Source organism: Alligator sinensis, unplaced genomic scaffold (genome assembly GCF_000455745.1).
Source record: "Alligator sinensis unplaced genomic scaffold, ASM45574v1 scaffold645_1, whole genome shotgun sequence".
NCBI classification, from domain to species: Eukaryota; Metazoa; Chordata; order Crocodylia; family Alligatoridae; genus Alligator; species Alligator sinensis.
Genome location: NW_005842586.1, coordinates 677,509 through 691,724, shown reverse-complemented (window position 1 = coordinate 691,724; position 14,216 = coordinate 677,509). Strand labels below are relative to the sequence as shown.

Below are 14,216 nucleotides of genomic sequence, written 5' to 3'. Positions count from 1 at the left end.
CCACTGTGTGCGCCGCCCCGGTGGGGTATCTCAGGGAGCGGGCGTCCACAGACCTTGCACGTGGTCTGTGGATGCTCCCTGGTGCTGGTGTCCATCTCCGTGCTCCTGGGGTCTCTGAGCAGCAAGCAGCAGCTCCTCTGCAGTTCCTGCAAGACAGCCTTCCCCTGCCTTTGCCCCCTTCCCTGGTTCTGCTGTGAGCAGTGCCTGGGCTGCAGGCTACCCTCCTGCCCCGCACAGCCTCACAGCCCCAGCAAATGTAGCCCCTCCCTGGGCTTGGCCTGCCCCTGGGGCTCCTCACCCCTCAGGGAAACTAGGGCAGACTCCGGCAGTCCCCACCCCAGCTCTGCTGTGCTCACCCAGCCACACCAGCTGCAGGAAGGTCTCTTCAGACTTGGGATCTCCACACCAGCAGGCCCTGCCCGCTCCTGCTGCTGCAGCTTCTCCACTCTGCTCCAGCAGGCCTCTCTCAGGGGCTCTCCGAAGGACCACTACACTGAGACTCTCAATCCGGTCTCCAGCCTACCGCTCAACCCCCTCTCTCTCTCTTGTTCCCCCCCCCCCCCCCCCCCGCGCAAACACCACCCCCCTCTCTTCCCTACCCCCCTTTTATCCAAGCCTCTCAGCCAATCCCAGCTCAGGGCCCTTCCTGGGCTTTTGCTAATGGCTCTTTCAAAACTGTCTGGGGTTACATCACCCCTCCCACTTCCAACGGGGCTGCGCCCAAACAGCTTCACTTGCCCTCAGAGCCTACAGTGTCCCCTCTGGGACAAACTCTGTCTCTGCCAGGCAGCTCTTCCCATTCTGTTCAGGTGGGTCCATTTTTTAAAGGCTGCTACACTATAAGCCTAATTGCATTTATTACTCTGCTCTGGTTCTAACATCCATTAAAAAAAAGAAAAGATGGAAAGATCTGCATTGATTGTGAGATGTGTGTGAGTTTTGCTACTGACATGACTATTTGGCTAAAAGAAGGGGTGTAATTGTGAAGTCTTTCTGGCCTTAAGAATCTGATAGTATGGAAGAGCATTAAGCTACAACTTTAACCATGAGAGCCCCTTTTTGAAAGTGTTCAGTATTAGATCTGATTGGGAATTTTTCAACAAAATGTTCTTGCATTGGAACGTGCCTATTTTGTCTAGTTTTGGGAGGTTGCGTGTTTTTGTTTTGGGGGGGTAGGGGGAGGTTCTGAGTTCACACCATTTTGTGAAAGCTTTAGATGGTTAGTTGTTTCAGGTCTTGGAGGAATGAGGTAGATTTTTGGCCAGAAACAGAGGGAAGGAAAAGGCCAAAGAATAACTAAAAGCCTGATAGTCAAGGCTTTTCCTAGGATTAGAAAGAGCTAGATTTGAGTCCCTGCTCTGCTTCAGTCTGGGTATGCTGGATGCCAAGTGTGTACTGTGTTTACTAATGTACAGTACGAGCTGTTCTAGAGCCCTCCTCTGTTTTTGTTTAAAATTTTCATCCTGGTATGAAATACAAAAGTTGTAATACCTCAGAAGTCAGTGCAGAATATCTGCAGGGATAAATTACTGGAAAGGAAAAAAATAGACATAAGAACTAATGAAGTAGGTTATTTTATGTACAGGGCCCACATGAGCTAGATCTGTGACATTTTAATTAGAGAAAATAATGCATTATTGTCATTATTAGAAAACATAATGTAGCACTATAATTGCTCACAGCACTTTAGAAATGTATTTATTAGTTAATGGAGTTTCCAGGACAGGGAAAAAATTTAAATTTTCGTCTAAGTTTTTATTTTGGCAAGAGCTTTCCAACCAGCTGGGGTGCTGATTGTAATATAAAAATCTCTTTATTCTTTTTTTGCTTTGACAACATTTCATATCAGAAAACTTCTGGCCAGCTCTCCTAGCTAATAAGGCATCTTTTCCTCCACCCCTCTGGATAGTTAGACATAATTTCAGCTGAGTAGAGGTAACTTTTACTGATGTTATCAGCAGAATAATAGATGAAAGAATAGATTAAAGCAGATAACACTAGTGAAGTATTCAGTAACAGTCTTTTTTCAGTTTTCAGATGTGCTGTCCTCAATGTGGTCTTGCTATACAGCATGGGTGAATCTAGGATTTTGAAAAAGGCAGTGCAGGTGGTGTGGTACATTGTCACATATAACACAATGCATACTTTTATCAGGTTAAACAGAAACTAGAAGCTTTACTAATAAGCTAGTGGCCTATGGCTATATTATTCAGTTTAAGATTGCAGCAAAAGCTAATATAAATCTGCTATATCATATATTATGTATAAAAAACACAACACACTAGGCAAAAGATAATTAAAACATATTGTTCCACTACTTCTGAAGTCATTAGAATTTTTCAGATTCATAAAACAAAATCTAGCTTGCTTGAGCGTCTTGACAATGCCTCGGATGCTTCACTGAGTTAACGTTTTTAGCTAGAGTTAAAAACAGACTGTAGGGTTGTGAAATAGGAGGTACATTATCAGGAGAGCTAAGAGCAGAATTGCAGAAGAAAAAATAACTTAATTAGGGGAACATTAAGACCGTTAAAATTGAGAGGGTCCTTAATACCTGTGGAATTAAAGGTATAGTAGGAATCTGGTAGAGTATAATGAGCCATCAATTCAACTGACTCCCTCACTGCTGCCTGACTAGAAATGCTGCTGCCACTGTTAGGCACTTGGTTTAAAATGTTGGGTGCAGAAGATATAAAAGTGTAGTGTAAGTGCACAAGTGTACCCCCCTGGATCCATCTCTGCTATATGGTATAAAAAGTATGCCATGAATATTGCTTTTGATTCTTTCTTAAACCTACTCCCTTCTGCCAGAAGAGTAAGCACCTAGCAAGAATCTAGAGTGGTTGGCACATTCATGTTTAACTGTCTCACCCATATTAACAATGATTGAGCACCTTAGACCCAGAAGTTAGCTTTCTAGACATTCTTCATGATGTACAAACTGCCAGCTCATGAAGGTGCCAAATACCCATGAGACATTCTGTCTTCCTGAACTGCTCCTTTTGCCACTGCTCATTTTTCCATCCTTGCAAATGGCATGAAATGGTGAGGCTATGGACCCTTGTAAAAAAAAAAAAAAATTTCATCCATGAGATCTTAATAGTTCATGAGAAATATCTTCAGCTGGTCTAAACAGACATTGCCCACCCATGGAGCGGTCTGTGTTCATACCATCTGAGGAAATGGTTTGAAAGTTGTAAGGCAACTACTTTTAGATTAGCACTCAGGAAACAGTATAATGAAAATAAATCTGTCTACAGGACACAGTCCTCTTTCTGAAACTGACCTGATTTCATACATGATTCTCACGCTAGAAAATGAAATCAAAACTGGGCCTACTTTTTACAGGACCAATCCACATAAGTTATATTTTCCTCTCACTATTTTATTGACAGATTTTAGAAGCTTACTGGGTATGTCTAAATGTGCACCCAACTGCACAGTTGTTACTGCACAGTCATTTAGTAGGGTTGTGCAAAGCTTCAGTCCCTGATTTGATTCAGTGGAGATTCAGCCCAATTCGGTGGCCAAATCTCTGAATTCGAATCAAATCAGAGGACCCTTTAATCTCTCCGAATTGAATCGGAACCCTCCAAATCGATTCGGAGGGATTCGGAAAGATTCGGCAATTTGAACATAGACACAGCTTTAAATGTTTTTTCTACATACCTCTAGGTAGCAGGCAGCTCGTGAATGCTGCACTGCTGGGGTGCATGGAGTGTCCCACAGAAGTGTGGAGGGCTCCCCAGTACACTCGACAGCAGACCCAGAAGTGGACCAGAAGTACTTTGGATCCACTTCTGGGCCTGTTGGGGAGTGCGCTGGGGTGCCCCCTGTGCTCCCCTAGCTTGATGATTGGTGCCTCCTGGGTCTGGGGGGGCACCCAGGGTCCCCCTGCAGCTGATCTCCAAGCTAGGGAGGTGTGTGTGGGGGGACCCTGGCGCACTCCCTGGCAGACCCAGAAGTACTTCTAGTCCACTTCGGGGTTCACCACCGAGCATGCGGGGCAGGTCGTGCTCCCGTGGAACTCTCTTTCTGCCCCAGCATCGCAGCATTCACAAACCATGCCTGGTACCTCAAGGTATGTAGAGAAAACATTTAAAGCTGTGTCTATGGCTGAATCGCCAATTCTCTGAATCAGCATCTTCAGATTTGGATTCAGCCAAATCGAGTCCAGGACAGTGATCCAAATCAACGAATCAAATCACTGTCCCCGATCTGGCCTGAATCTGAATCAAATAGGGTCTGTTTTGCACACCCCTATCATTTAGTACTTGCCTTAGCCAACCACTCTGAATTCTTGTTAGCCACTTACTCTTCTGGCAAAAATGTTATTTTAGCAAGTACTAAAAGACTGCACAGTAACCGCCATTACTGTAAAGTTCTAGTGGTGCATGGGTCATTTCCAACCCTACTGCACAGTAACAATGAGCTACTGTGCAGTAGCTTGTTGCTACTGCACAGTAGCATTGGCATCACGGTTTCCTGAACTGTTGTTTTAAAGTTCCAAATATGACATCTTGCTTGAGTCTGCCAAATGCTAGAATCCACATCTTGGTAAATGGAAATATTCCATTGGTAATATTGGTAATATTCTTCAACTGATGCCCCACTGGGTTATGGGATGACCCCTTTATTTGCCCAAAACATGTTTGTTGCAACTTATGTGTTGGTTTTAGCTACAACATAGCAGCAGTTCATTTTCTAAGAGTTAATTATGTGACCAAAAAGCAAGAAGATTTTGCCTCTTTAACTATAGAACTATGGTGTATAAAAATGACTAGTAAGACTGAATTAATAAACACTTTTGTTCCAGAAACTACATTTGAGTGAAGATGTTGCTGGAGCCACTTTCATGGCTGCAGGAAGCTCAACCCCAGAATTGTTTGCCTCTGTTATAGGTAAGAACCTATAACTAGTATGTCTAGTATGTCTTTGTCTTTACTGGCCATGAAAAGGTTAGGAACAGATTATGCAGTGGGACTTAATAAGTGACACAGTTCTTCACTATGTTTACAGCAAGTGCTAATAGGTTTCATATGGGAAATGTTCAAGAGCAGCTTGGACAGACACTTAGCTGGGATGGTTCAGTCAGGGATGATCCTGCCTTGAGGAGGGGGCTGGACTACTTTAGCTTGTGAAGTCCCTTCCAGCCTTACTTTCCTATGATTATATATTTATATTCTACTGGTTTTATATTGTGCATTCCAGTACTCAAAATCTGCCCTCCAGCAAGGGTAGTGGTTTCATTGTACCCTTGTTCAGGGTTTAAGAAGTTATAGCTGATTCCTCTCAGTGTGAAGGTAGAGATTTTAATGCTGTACATTATCCACCATGTACAAATTTCCCTTCCAGTTACAGCTGTGTAGCTGCATGGACTTCAAAGACAGTAGTTTGATCTACTGCAAGGACAATATACCGGTGCATAAATAAAGGCCAATATAAGCCATAACATCTGTCTACCCTATGGCATCTGATCTAAAGATAGTGGTTTCCTTTTTTTTTTGCACTAGTTTAAGTAGTTGCATGACCTCATTTTCATGATGTCAGGGTCCTTACACTTTCTAGTCCTTGCAGCATCTTTTGGAGATAGTTAAATGCAATGACAAATGATCCTGGTTCAGAGAAATGTAGGAAGCATAGTTAAAAACTATTATGGGTCCTTCCGGTACTCTTTAACGACCTCAGAATCAAAAGGAATCATTCCAAAAGTAGAAACAAGAGTATATGACTAAGGATGAGTATATAGAAATAGCATAAGGGATAAAATCAGAGTCTAGGAGGCAGAATTAGTTACAGTTACTAGAACAGGCCAAAAAAAGGAAAGAAGAAAAGATTTTGTAAATGCATTAGAACAGGGTCAAACATATGTTTGATATGGGGCCAGATCACTGGCCGTGGGCCAGATCACTGGACTAGTGCCTGATGTGTGCAGGCTGAACCAAGTACTGCAGGCACTGCACAAGGGGTTTGTCCTAGTCTGGCCTATAGACTGAACCAGTGACCCTTATCAGGCCAGCAGGGCCAAATGATTTTGATACCCCTGCATTAGAAGTAAGAGGAAAGTATAGGAAAGTATACATCTATAACTTAACAGGGGCGCAGACCAAGCAACAGGTGAGGCAGAGTACCTCAGCATGCATACTTTCTTCACTTCAGCCTTCACAAAAAAGGTTAGTTGTTAAACAGATCATTTTAGCAAGGACAGAGCTACTTGTCAGAAAAGCAAATGAACAGGTTAAAGAATATGTAGGTAATATAAATGTGTTCAATTCATCAGGCCTGAGGAAATCCATAGGAGGTGCTTAAGGGACTAACTGCCTTCAAAGGCTGTTTGCTGATGTAATCTCTAAGCCATTAGCAATTATCTTTGAGAATCTGCGGAGGTCCCAGAAGCGGGAAGGAGGGCAAACATAGTACCGAACTTTAAAAGGTGAGGGGGGAGGAGGACTCAAAAAATTACAGACCAGTCAGGCTAAATTCTTTCCCCAAAAATATTCTAGGAGAAATTAATGGTGTATTTTATAAGTACCAACGGGATAAGGTGAAGAAAAACAGCTCATGTGGATTAATCAAGAACAAATTGTATTAAACAACTCTAATTTCCTTCCTTGATTGGCCTTGTCATAGATCTGCCCAAGCCCAAGCCTTATGTATCATAGTTAAGGTACATCACTTTCTGTATCCACCAGCACACAAGAGTGATGTAACATGTTCCACCTCTGTTAAATCCCTGGGCCAAAAGACCAGGTACACATTTACATCTGAAGCAAAGCTCAAACCTATAACCTGCCTAACTGTAGAAAGAAATTGTATGCCCTCTAACTAAGGAAGGGGATATGGGGGAGAATGTAGGTGTGATATAGCTTGACTTCGGTGAGGTTTTTGACACTATTCTAGATGACATTCTTATAAACAAACATGGAAAATATATGATCTAGATGAAGTCATCTTCTAAATGAAATGATATAGATGGAGAGAAAAATACTCTCAAAGTCATCACTATAAAACTGGGAGGGTGTTTAAAGAAAGGGGCCTCACAGGGGTCTGTCTTTTACTCAGTGCTATTCAATACTTTCCCTAAAAGTTTGGTTAATGGAATAGAGGTTACATGCAGAAAACCTGCTGAGGCCACCGGGCTCAAAGGGGTTGAAAGCACTTTGGAGGACAGGATTAGAATTTAAAGTGATTTTGTTTAATTGGAAAAATGGTTTTAAATCAACAAGAGAGATTTCAATAGAGACAACTGTAAAGTGCAACCCTTGAAGATTTGAATCAAATACAGGAAAATGGGAATAACTGGCTAGGCAGCAGTAGTGAAGAAAAAGATCTTGGAGTTAATAGGCTGGATGGAAAGTTCTTGTGTTTTCTTATAACATTTGAAATCAACTGTATTTCACAGTTTTCATGTGACACGATATGTTTTTCCATCTGTTCTAATGAAGTATTACTCACCACTACCAGCAGAACTGTGAAAGACAGCATTTCCTCTTGAAGTAGCTGACAAGAGGAAGCAGTTCTCTGCTTCCAATGAAAAAAAAAATATATGAAATTGTTCAAGCTAAGCATGGAACTGTTACCTACCTTGAAATTGCAGAAGGTGCAATTGAAATGTTTCCATTCATTAAGAGTTTTGTTTTGATTATACTTTCAATTAATAATTTATTCCTCACTGTTTAATGCATGTTTCAAATAAATAGTCATAGCCTATAACTATAGAGTAGGATTTAATAATTCATTCAATTGCTTTTTCTACAGGTGTATTTATCACTCATGGTGATGTAGGAGTTGGGACAATTGTCGGTTCCGCAGTTTTCAACATCCTCTGCATAATTGGTGTCTGTGGGATATTTGCAGGACAGGTGAGTAGTTTACTTTGCATTTGGAAATGGCTAATGTTGCCAGAGGTCCAGCTGCAGCCTTAGCTTCTCCAAATCACTGATAACTGACACCCAGAGAAAGGCAATTACTTCCCACATTCCAGTCCCATGTTCTGTTGCCAATTCCAGTGTGCATATTGGGAGGATATTTCCTTCCTAACCTATCTACTGATCAGTTTGTGCTCTGAAGTAAAAGTCTTTTCAAGAACTGGTTTCTGAATATCAGGGTTTTTTATTTCTGGATATATCTGATTTAAAATAAAATTAAATGGGAATCACTGATTAGCAGAACAGCATTGTTATACTTTACAACTGAAACCATGACAAATAAAAAAAATAGTAATAAATAGGTTTAATTAGTGATGAGCTTTATAGATTTTTAGCAATGGTGGTAATTATAGATGCATGTTAAGGTCCAATCTTGCTAACATTTAAGTATGCAATTTTAGTTGAACAAGTATTGAAGTTGACTTCAGAAGGACTACTCATATGAATATAACTGAAAATCAAATACTTACTTTACCTTTAAAATATTGGAATAGCAATTATTTTGTGGCCTAACTTTGTGCCTGTTTTTCAGGTGGTTCGTCTCACCTGGTGGGCTGTGTTCAGGGATTCTGTCTACTACACGCTATCTGTGATCATACTTATTGCTGTGAGTGACCCTTTTAATCATGAATATGTTTAATTACAGAGGGCCAGACTGTGAGCCTTGTCTTTACATTGGTAAGTGGTTATTTATGTAAGCTGTCCCAGGAGTGGGGCAGAAGTGATGAGTTATCAGGGTGAGTAAGGGTTTTCCAGTCTGGCACAAATAAAAAACCTCATAGAGCCCTGGGCAGAAGGCTGGCATAGCCTATAGCCCATAAAGTTTTGCAAGACAGTCCATTGATACACTGTGCAGACTGTACTTCTCTGTCTGTAGTTAGCATTCCACCCTAATCCAAGCAATTTTTCTTGGTGGATGGATTTCTAATCTGCATCTCCATGTTGGGGATGAAGAATGACTGTTTGCTTCTGCACATGGGTTTGTCCTGCACAATCAGAGCAGCCAGCTAAAGGGGCAGCATTTTTGGAAAACTTCAATTCTAGAGTAGCTTTTGGAGAAACTCCATGGCTTTGGTTGTTGAAAATTGGAGACAGTCCATACTGTTATCGGAATGCCAGCCATTTCCAAAGTACATGCTCCTACTCTCTGTCAATCATATATACTGAGTGCGCATGCATGTCTCTCTCTCATACATACGTTTACCCTATTTAGCTGAATAATATTAATAGCAGCCTCTCGCAAAGATAGTGACATGACTGAGTAAGATTCATAAGGTATGGGACTGCAACAAACATTGCAAGAGGGCTGCAGACAGACATGGCTTTGGGACACCTTAAAGTGCTGCCCTTAAATAGAAGTGAGGCTTTCACTGCTGCTGTTCTTTGTGCAGCTGCAGGGGATTGGGGTGCGGAGCCCAGCTACCTATGCATGTGGAAGAGTCACACTCTGAAGATCATGACTCAGGACTCTGTGTTGGCTGACCCATTCTCTGGCTTCAGAGAGGGTAGTTTGCTCCATTATTGCAACAGGGGCACTGGCCACGTAGAGGGGAAGGGGGACAGGGATGGATATTTCCTCAGGTGCAGCACCCTTCCTGGACCCCTGGAACCCAACTTAGGGCTCTACGCTGCCTACCCGATTACCTGCTGGCTTTGATACCAACAGTTTGCTTTCTTTGGCACCAGCCACACTTCCTACCTGGAGGGGAACAACAGGGGGGGAAAGGAGATGGGACTTCCTCCCCCACACCCAGAAGCTGAACCCTGGGAACCTCCAGGTTTCCACACTGTTACCCTATCCCAGTGGTTCTCAACCTTTTTAGACCCCTCTGGAAAAATTCAGAATTTATTGGCACCCCATTTAAAAAATAAATATATTATTTGCATAGTATAAATGTTACATTATTAAGTAACATATTAATTAACTAAATGCATTACTAATATTATAATATAATATAAAATGTATATAAGTATAGCAGTCATATGTAATATAATAGAAAATGTATATAAGTATAGCAGTCACCCCTTCAAAGTGCTCTCTCCTACTCTATCTGGCCCTGTGCACTTTTGCTCCCAATGTGGCATCTGGATATGGGTCCAGGTCAGTATTCAGGACTGGGAACCCATGGGCCAATATCTGGCCTTATTCCCCCCAAGGCAATCTTCCCCTAAACTCTGTCGCTGCCGTGCACTGCAGCGAGGGGTCCGGAGCCTTAGAAGGCCGTCAGGCGGGTACTTGTGACGCTTGGAGTGGAATTATTTAGGCGGATGCTTATCGGTTGCAAATTAAGATTGTTTACTTACGCCATCAAGGTGGTGAATGACGGAGGTCAGATACTTGGTTAGTTACAGCTTAGGGTTCATTAAGTCGGTCTGCATAAGCGTTCGGGCAGAAATGGTCAGGCCGGCAGTCGTTGATTTACATCTGAACTTGGGTCAAAGACGGGGAACTTAGACAAGTGATCAAATTGTCTAATTACTCTGACACGTATGTTCAGAGGTCTCCAAGGTGTGTACGGAGGTCTCCGACTTCACGGAAGTAAAAACGGGTTTTATTTGTGTAATAGCCAATTGCTTTTCGCCACATCATAAATTTAATTAGAATTGCCAATTATATAGCGGTTTTCTCTACAGGGCTACTCCCTGTATTACTCTGACCAGTTATAATGATTTATGTAAAGCACAGAAGGTTAAAGTTTCATTTCTGTTAGTGGCGCAGCAATAAATCTCTTGTTGGCATGCACAGCGGAGAAGGCTGTTACTATCATTTTGTTAACCCTTAGTTAACCTAGTGCAAAATAAAACTGCTTTAACTGGTATCTCTTGCTTGTGTCATGGGCACTGCTATAATTGGGTTATGACAAACTCCAGCTAAGGGGCTTGGAGTTTCTCCCTCTGAACTCCAGCCCAGAAACACCCAGCCAGCAGGACAAGGTGCACACACATGGCACATGAGGGGCACCGAGGGGCTCAGTGAGGCAGCAAGGGACAACAGAACACAAATGGAGCTCAGGGAGAGGGGAGGAATGAGGGGCATCTCTTCCCAGTCCCCAGCCTGTGCCTGGGGGAGCAAGCACCTCTACTGTCACAGCTGTTCCTCTGGGGACTCTCACTTAAGGGTCCTGAGCCACCTGACCCCACTGTGGTGGGAGCATGTGAGAAGCAGGGGGACAAGCTGGGCTGAAAAGCCTGCATGCAGCAGTGTGTGCTGCTCAGGGCAGCTAGGAGCCATGGGTACTGGGGAGGAGCAAGTGGTGCACATACCTTCTTCTAGGCTCCAGCAGCTCCTGTGCTGCCTGCTCTAAGCAGCACGCTCTGCTGTGGGCAGGTGACTGGATGTGCATACATGAAACTGCTTTTCAGCCTATCCCCTTCCCCTCTTTTTTGGCATGCTCTGGAGGACTGGGTTGGGGGCGTGGGATCAGGTGGCTCTGGACCCCAGCCTGCAAGTCCCTGGAGGAGCAACTGTGGCACTAGAGGCTGCACTTGCTCCCTCAGGTAGAGGCTGGGGGCTGGAAGGGGGTCTCCCTCCCCCCCTCACATCTCCTGTCTCCCTAAGGGTTGAGAATCACTGCCATATCCCCTTTAAATCTCTCCACCTGCTCCTCCCCCTGGTTTCCCTTTTTACCAGCTACCTCCTCTTCCTGTAGTCCAGTGTGATATTGGGCTGGGTAGCCAGTCTCCCTCAGCAGCTGTTGAATGGAGCAAGAGTAAAAGTGGGGGTGCACCTGAGGTACTGTGCCCCTTCTAGATCTGGCCCTGGCAGAAGGTGAGGATGGGAAGAGTGGGGAAGGGAAAGCTCCAGTAGTACCAGGCTGCAGATGACAAAATACCGTCAGTTCCTACGGGCATGTTTTGCCAGCTGCGTGGCTGATTTCTTAAAACTGGATTGGAGAACTGGTTGACTTATTTGTTCATTTTCTTTTTTCTTCTAGTTCATATATGATGAGAAAATAGTATGGTAAGTTAAGTATTTTTCAGTGGTGCAGTCTCTGTGAAACTGTTCAGAAACTGGACTTGCAATTTAGCGAGACTTAATGTTTATCCCATGAGTGAGAACTGTATTTTGCCCCTAGGAAATACTGCCTGTTATCTTTGATTAGGATCTTTTGGATGATGAATAGTTACAACTAAAGAAAAAGGAATAACCAGAAAACATTAACAGCCACATCAGACTGCATCTGCTAGTATGGTGTGTAGGGTTCAAGGAACCCTTTCCTGCTTTTCTCACCCACAGAGAGGGAAGCTGAAATCCTGTTGCACTGCTCTTTGCAATCATACTGTGGAAGAGTGCTTCTTAACACAAAGTGGTTGTGGTATGTGGCTGTGCCCTCACCTCCCATACCCCAGCTAGCAGTCTGAGCCATAATGTGGGAAGAATTCGTGCACCTCCTAAAAGAAATAATAAGACCCCCCTCCCCCCCCCACACACACCTGAATGATGTGGGTTTGGAGGCCTTCTGCCAGCACAGCTTCTCCTACTGTTTCTAATGTGGAACATGACAGACTGCAACTCTGGCTTCACTAGCTACAGTATGGCTCCAAAATGAAAATTTTCATAATATTTATATTTGTGTTTATTGAAACCCCAAGGTCTTTTGCCTCTCCTGTTCTGCTGATACTCCTTCTAGCATTAACAATGGGAAGTCTGTGCACAAAACCCCTCTTCATACAGGTTACCTATACCACATCCCTACTGAAAACATCTTAAGGTGATAGCAGCTTAAATAGCCCCATTAATCTTTTTTCTTTTCTCTCTTTGAGGTGGGAAAGCCTTGTACTCATCATTATGTATTCATTCTATATACTTATCATGAAGTAAGTGATCTTCCCTTCTCTGCTCTTTTAATTGTAATTTGACTATTATCATGCTTTGATCTCCAGCTGAGGATAATGCAGAATCTCATTGCCTTGTCTTATCTCTCCCACTTTTGTGCTAGATCAGTTTACTCTCTGAATATGTACTGCAAGCATCAACTGGTCTTTGGATGTTTTCTTGTTGTTGTTTAATAAACTGCAGTAAGTCTCAGAGGTAGCTAAGAGAAGTGTCATAAACCCATTTTTTTTCCTAGTTGTGTGGGAGTAAAGTAGCCTGCAGTTATAGGTAAATAGAAAATGATTATATTTTGGGAGTACTTTTGGGGGAAACTTTAAGACTGCCTTAGTTTTACTCCAAGAGGGTGACTGTGGGCATCTATACACGTGGTCCATGATAGAGTGGGTGGCACTTTAATTAGAGCAGCTCTGAGAGCCACTCTAATGAAAGCACCTGCACCATCATGTGTATTCAGTTTCCTGTGCTTCAAAATGGCAGTGGGAGCACTTTAACTAAAGCTTGCTCAATGAACTTCAGTTAAAGTGCTCCTGCCGCCATTTTGAAATGCAGGGACATTGAATACACATGGCGCTGAGGCTGCTGGAGTGCATTCTGTAGCAGACTCAGTTAATCAAGTCTGCTCTAACACATGCTATTTAGCACACGTTGCCCTGTGTGTCCCTGTGAATTGGTAACTCCCCTGTTTTAGGTCCCAATCCTGGCACCGCTGTCAGTTTTACAAGCACCCATGTTTTGTCCGGGTAACTGACCACAAGAAATAAGTTGCCACCTGTGCAAGGATCTTCCACACCAGTCCTGCCATGTAGAGACACTGTTATCCTTCACTCTCACCCTCTGTGAAAACTCCTGAGGCATCCCTCCCACAGGAAGCTGATTAGCTTTCCTATTTGTAACTCTCTGCCTTCCCCCCTGAAAACCATCCGTTTTATGTTCCCAACCTCCCCCAGCTCCTGCCTCCCAAAGCCAGGGTCAGCCAAAGCTTAATGATAGCATTCTTAGGCCACGTAGAAGGGTCAACATAGCAGGCACTCTTCCTCTTGCATGACTTAATTAGCTGTCTTCCCAGTGGTCTAGGTTCCTGGCAGCCCGTGGATTGAAATTATTTCTGCCTTCCTTCCCCACTCACCCTCCCCACCCAGTGAATCATGTTTAGGTGTGTTGTATGTTGGTACATAGCACTAGCCAGTCTTAACCAAAACCTGACACAGCAAGATGCATCTGCATGGAAATTGCACAAAGGTGATATACAGCTTTATTTTGCACTTCTTTCAATTTTCAGGAATAAATTGCTTAGCAATTTTCACAGCAGCAGGATCTCTACTTCACGGGTCTAGCAAAACAGAGACAAAACACCTCTATAATGTGAAATAAATGACCTTACAGAAGGTGGCATTTAATTCAGAAAGTTCTTATAAAGGTTCAGAGAGAAGAGGGTGCTTTTTCTTAAGGAA

At 43.2% G+C, this 14,216-nt stretch overlaps 1 protein-coding gene across 2 annotated transcripts in view; it reads left to right on the top strand.

The window, feature by feature from the left end:
* The window catches only part of SLC24A4 (solute carrier family 24 member 4), a 163,305-nt gene that overhangs the window by 114,462 nt on the left and 34,627 nt on the right, over nt 1-14,216 (top strand). For both annotated transcript variants that reach the window (XM_014524266.2, XM_006032804.2), the window contains exons 4-8: nt 4,817-4,901; nt 7,759-7,862; nt 8,461-8,535; nt 11,864-11,889; nt 12,693-12,746. In XM_014524266.2, coding sequence (XP_014379752.1) covers nt 4,817-4,901; nt 7,759-7,862; nt 8,461-8,535; nt 11,864-11,889; nt 12,693-12,746 — 344 coding nt within the window. The remainder of the gene's footprint in view (nt 1-4,816; nt 4,902-7,758; nt 7,863-8,460; nt 8,536-11,863; nt 11,890-12,692; nt 12,747-14,216) is intronic.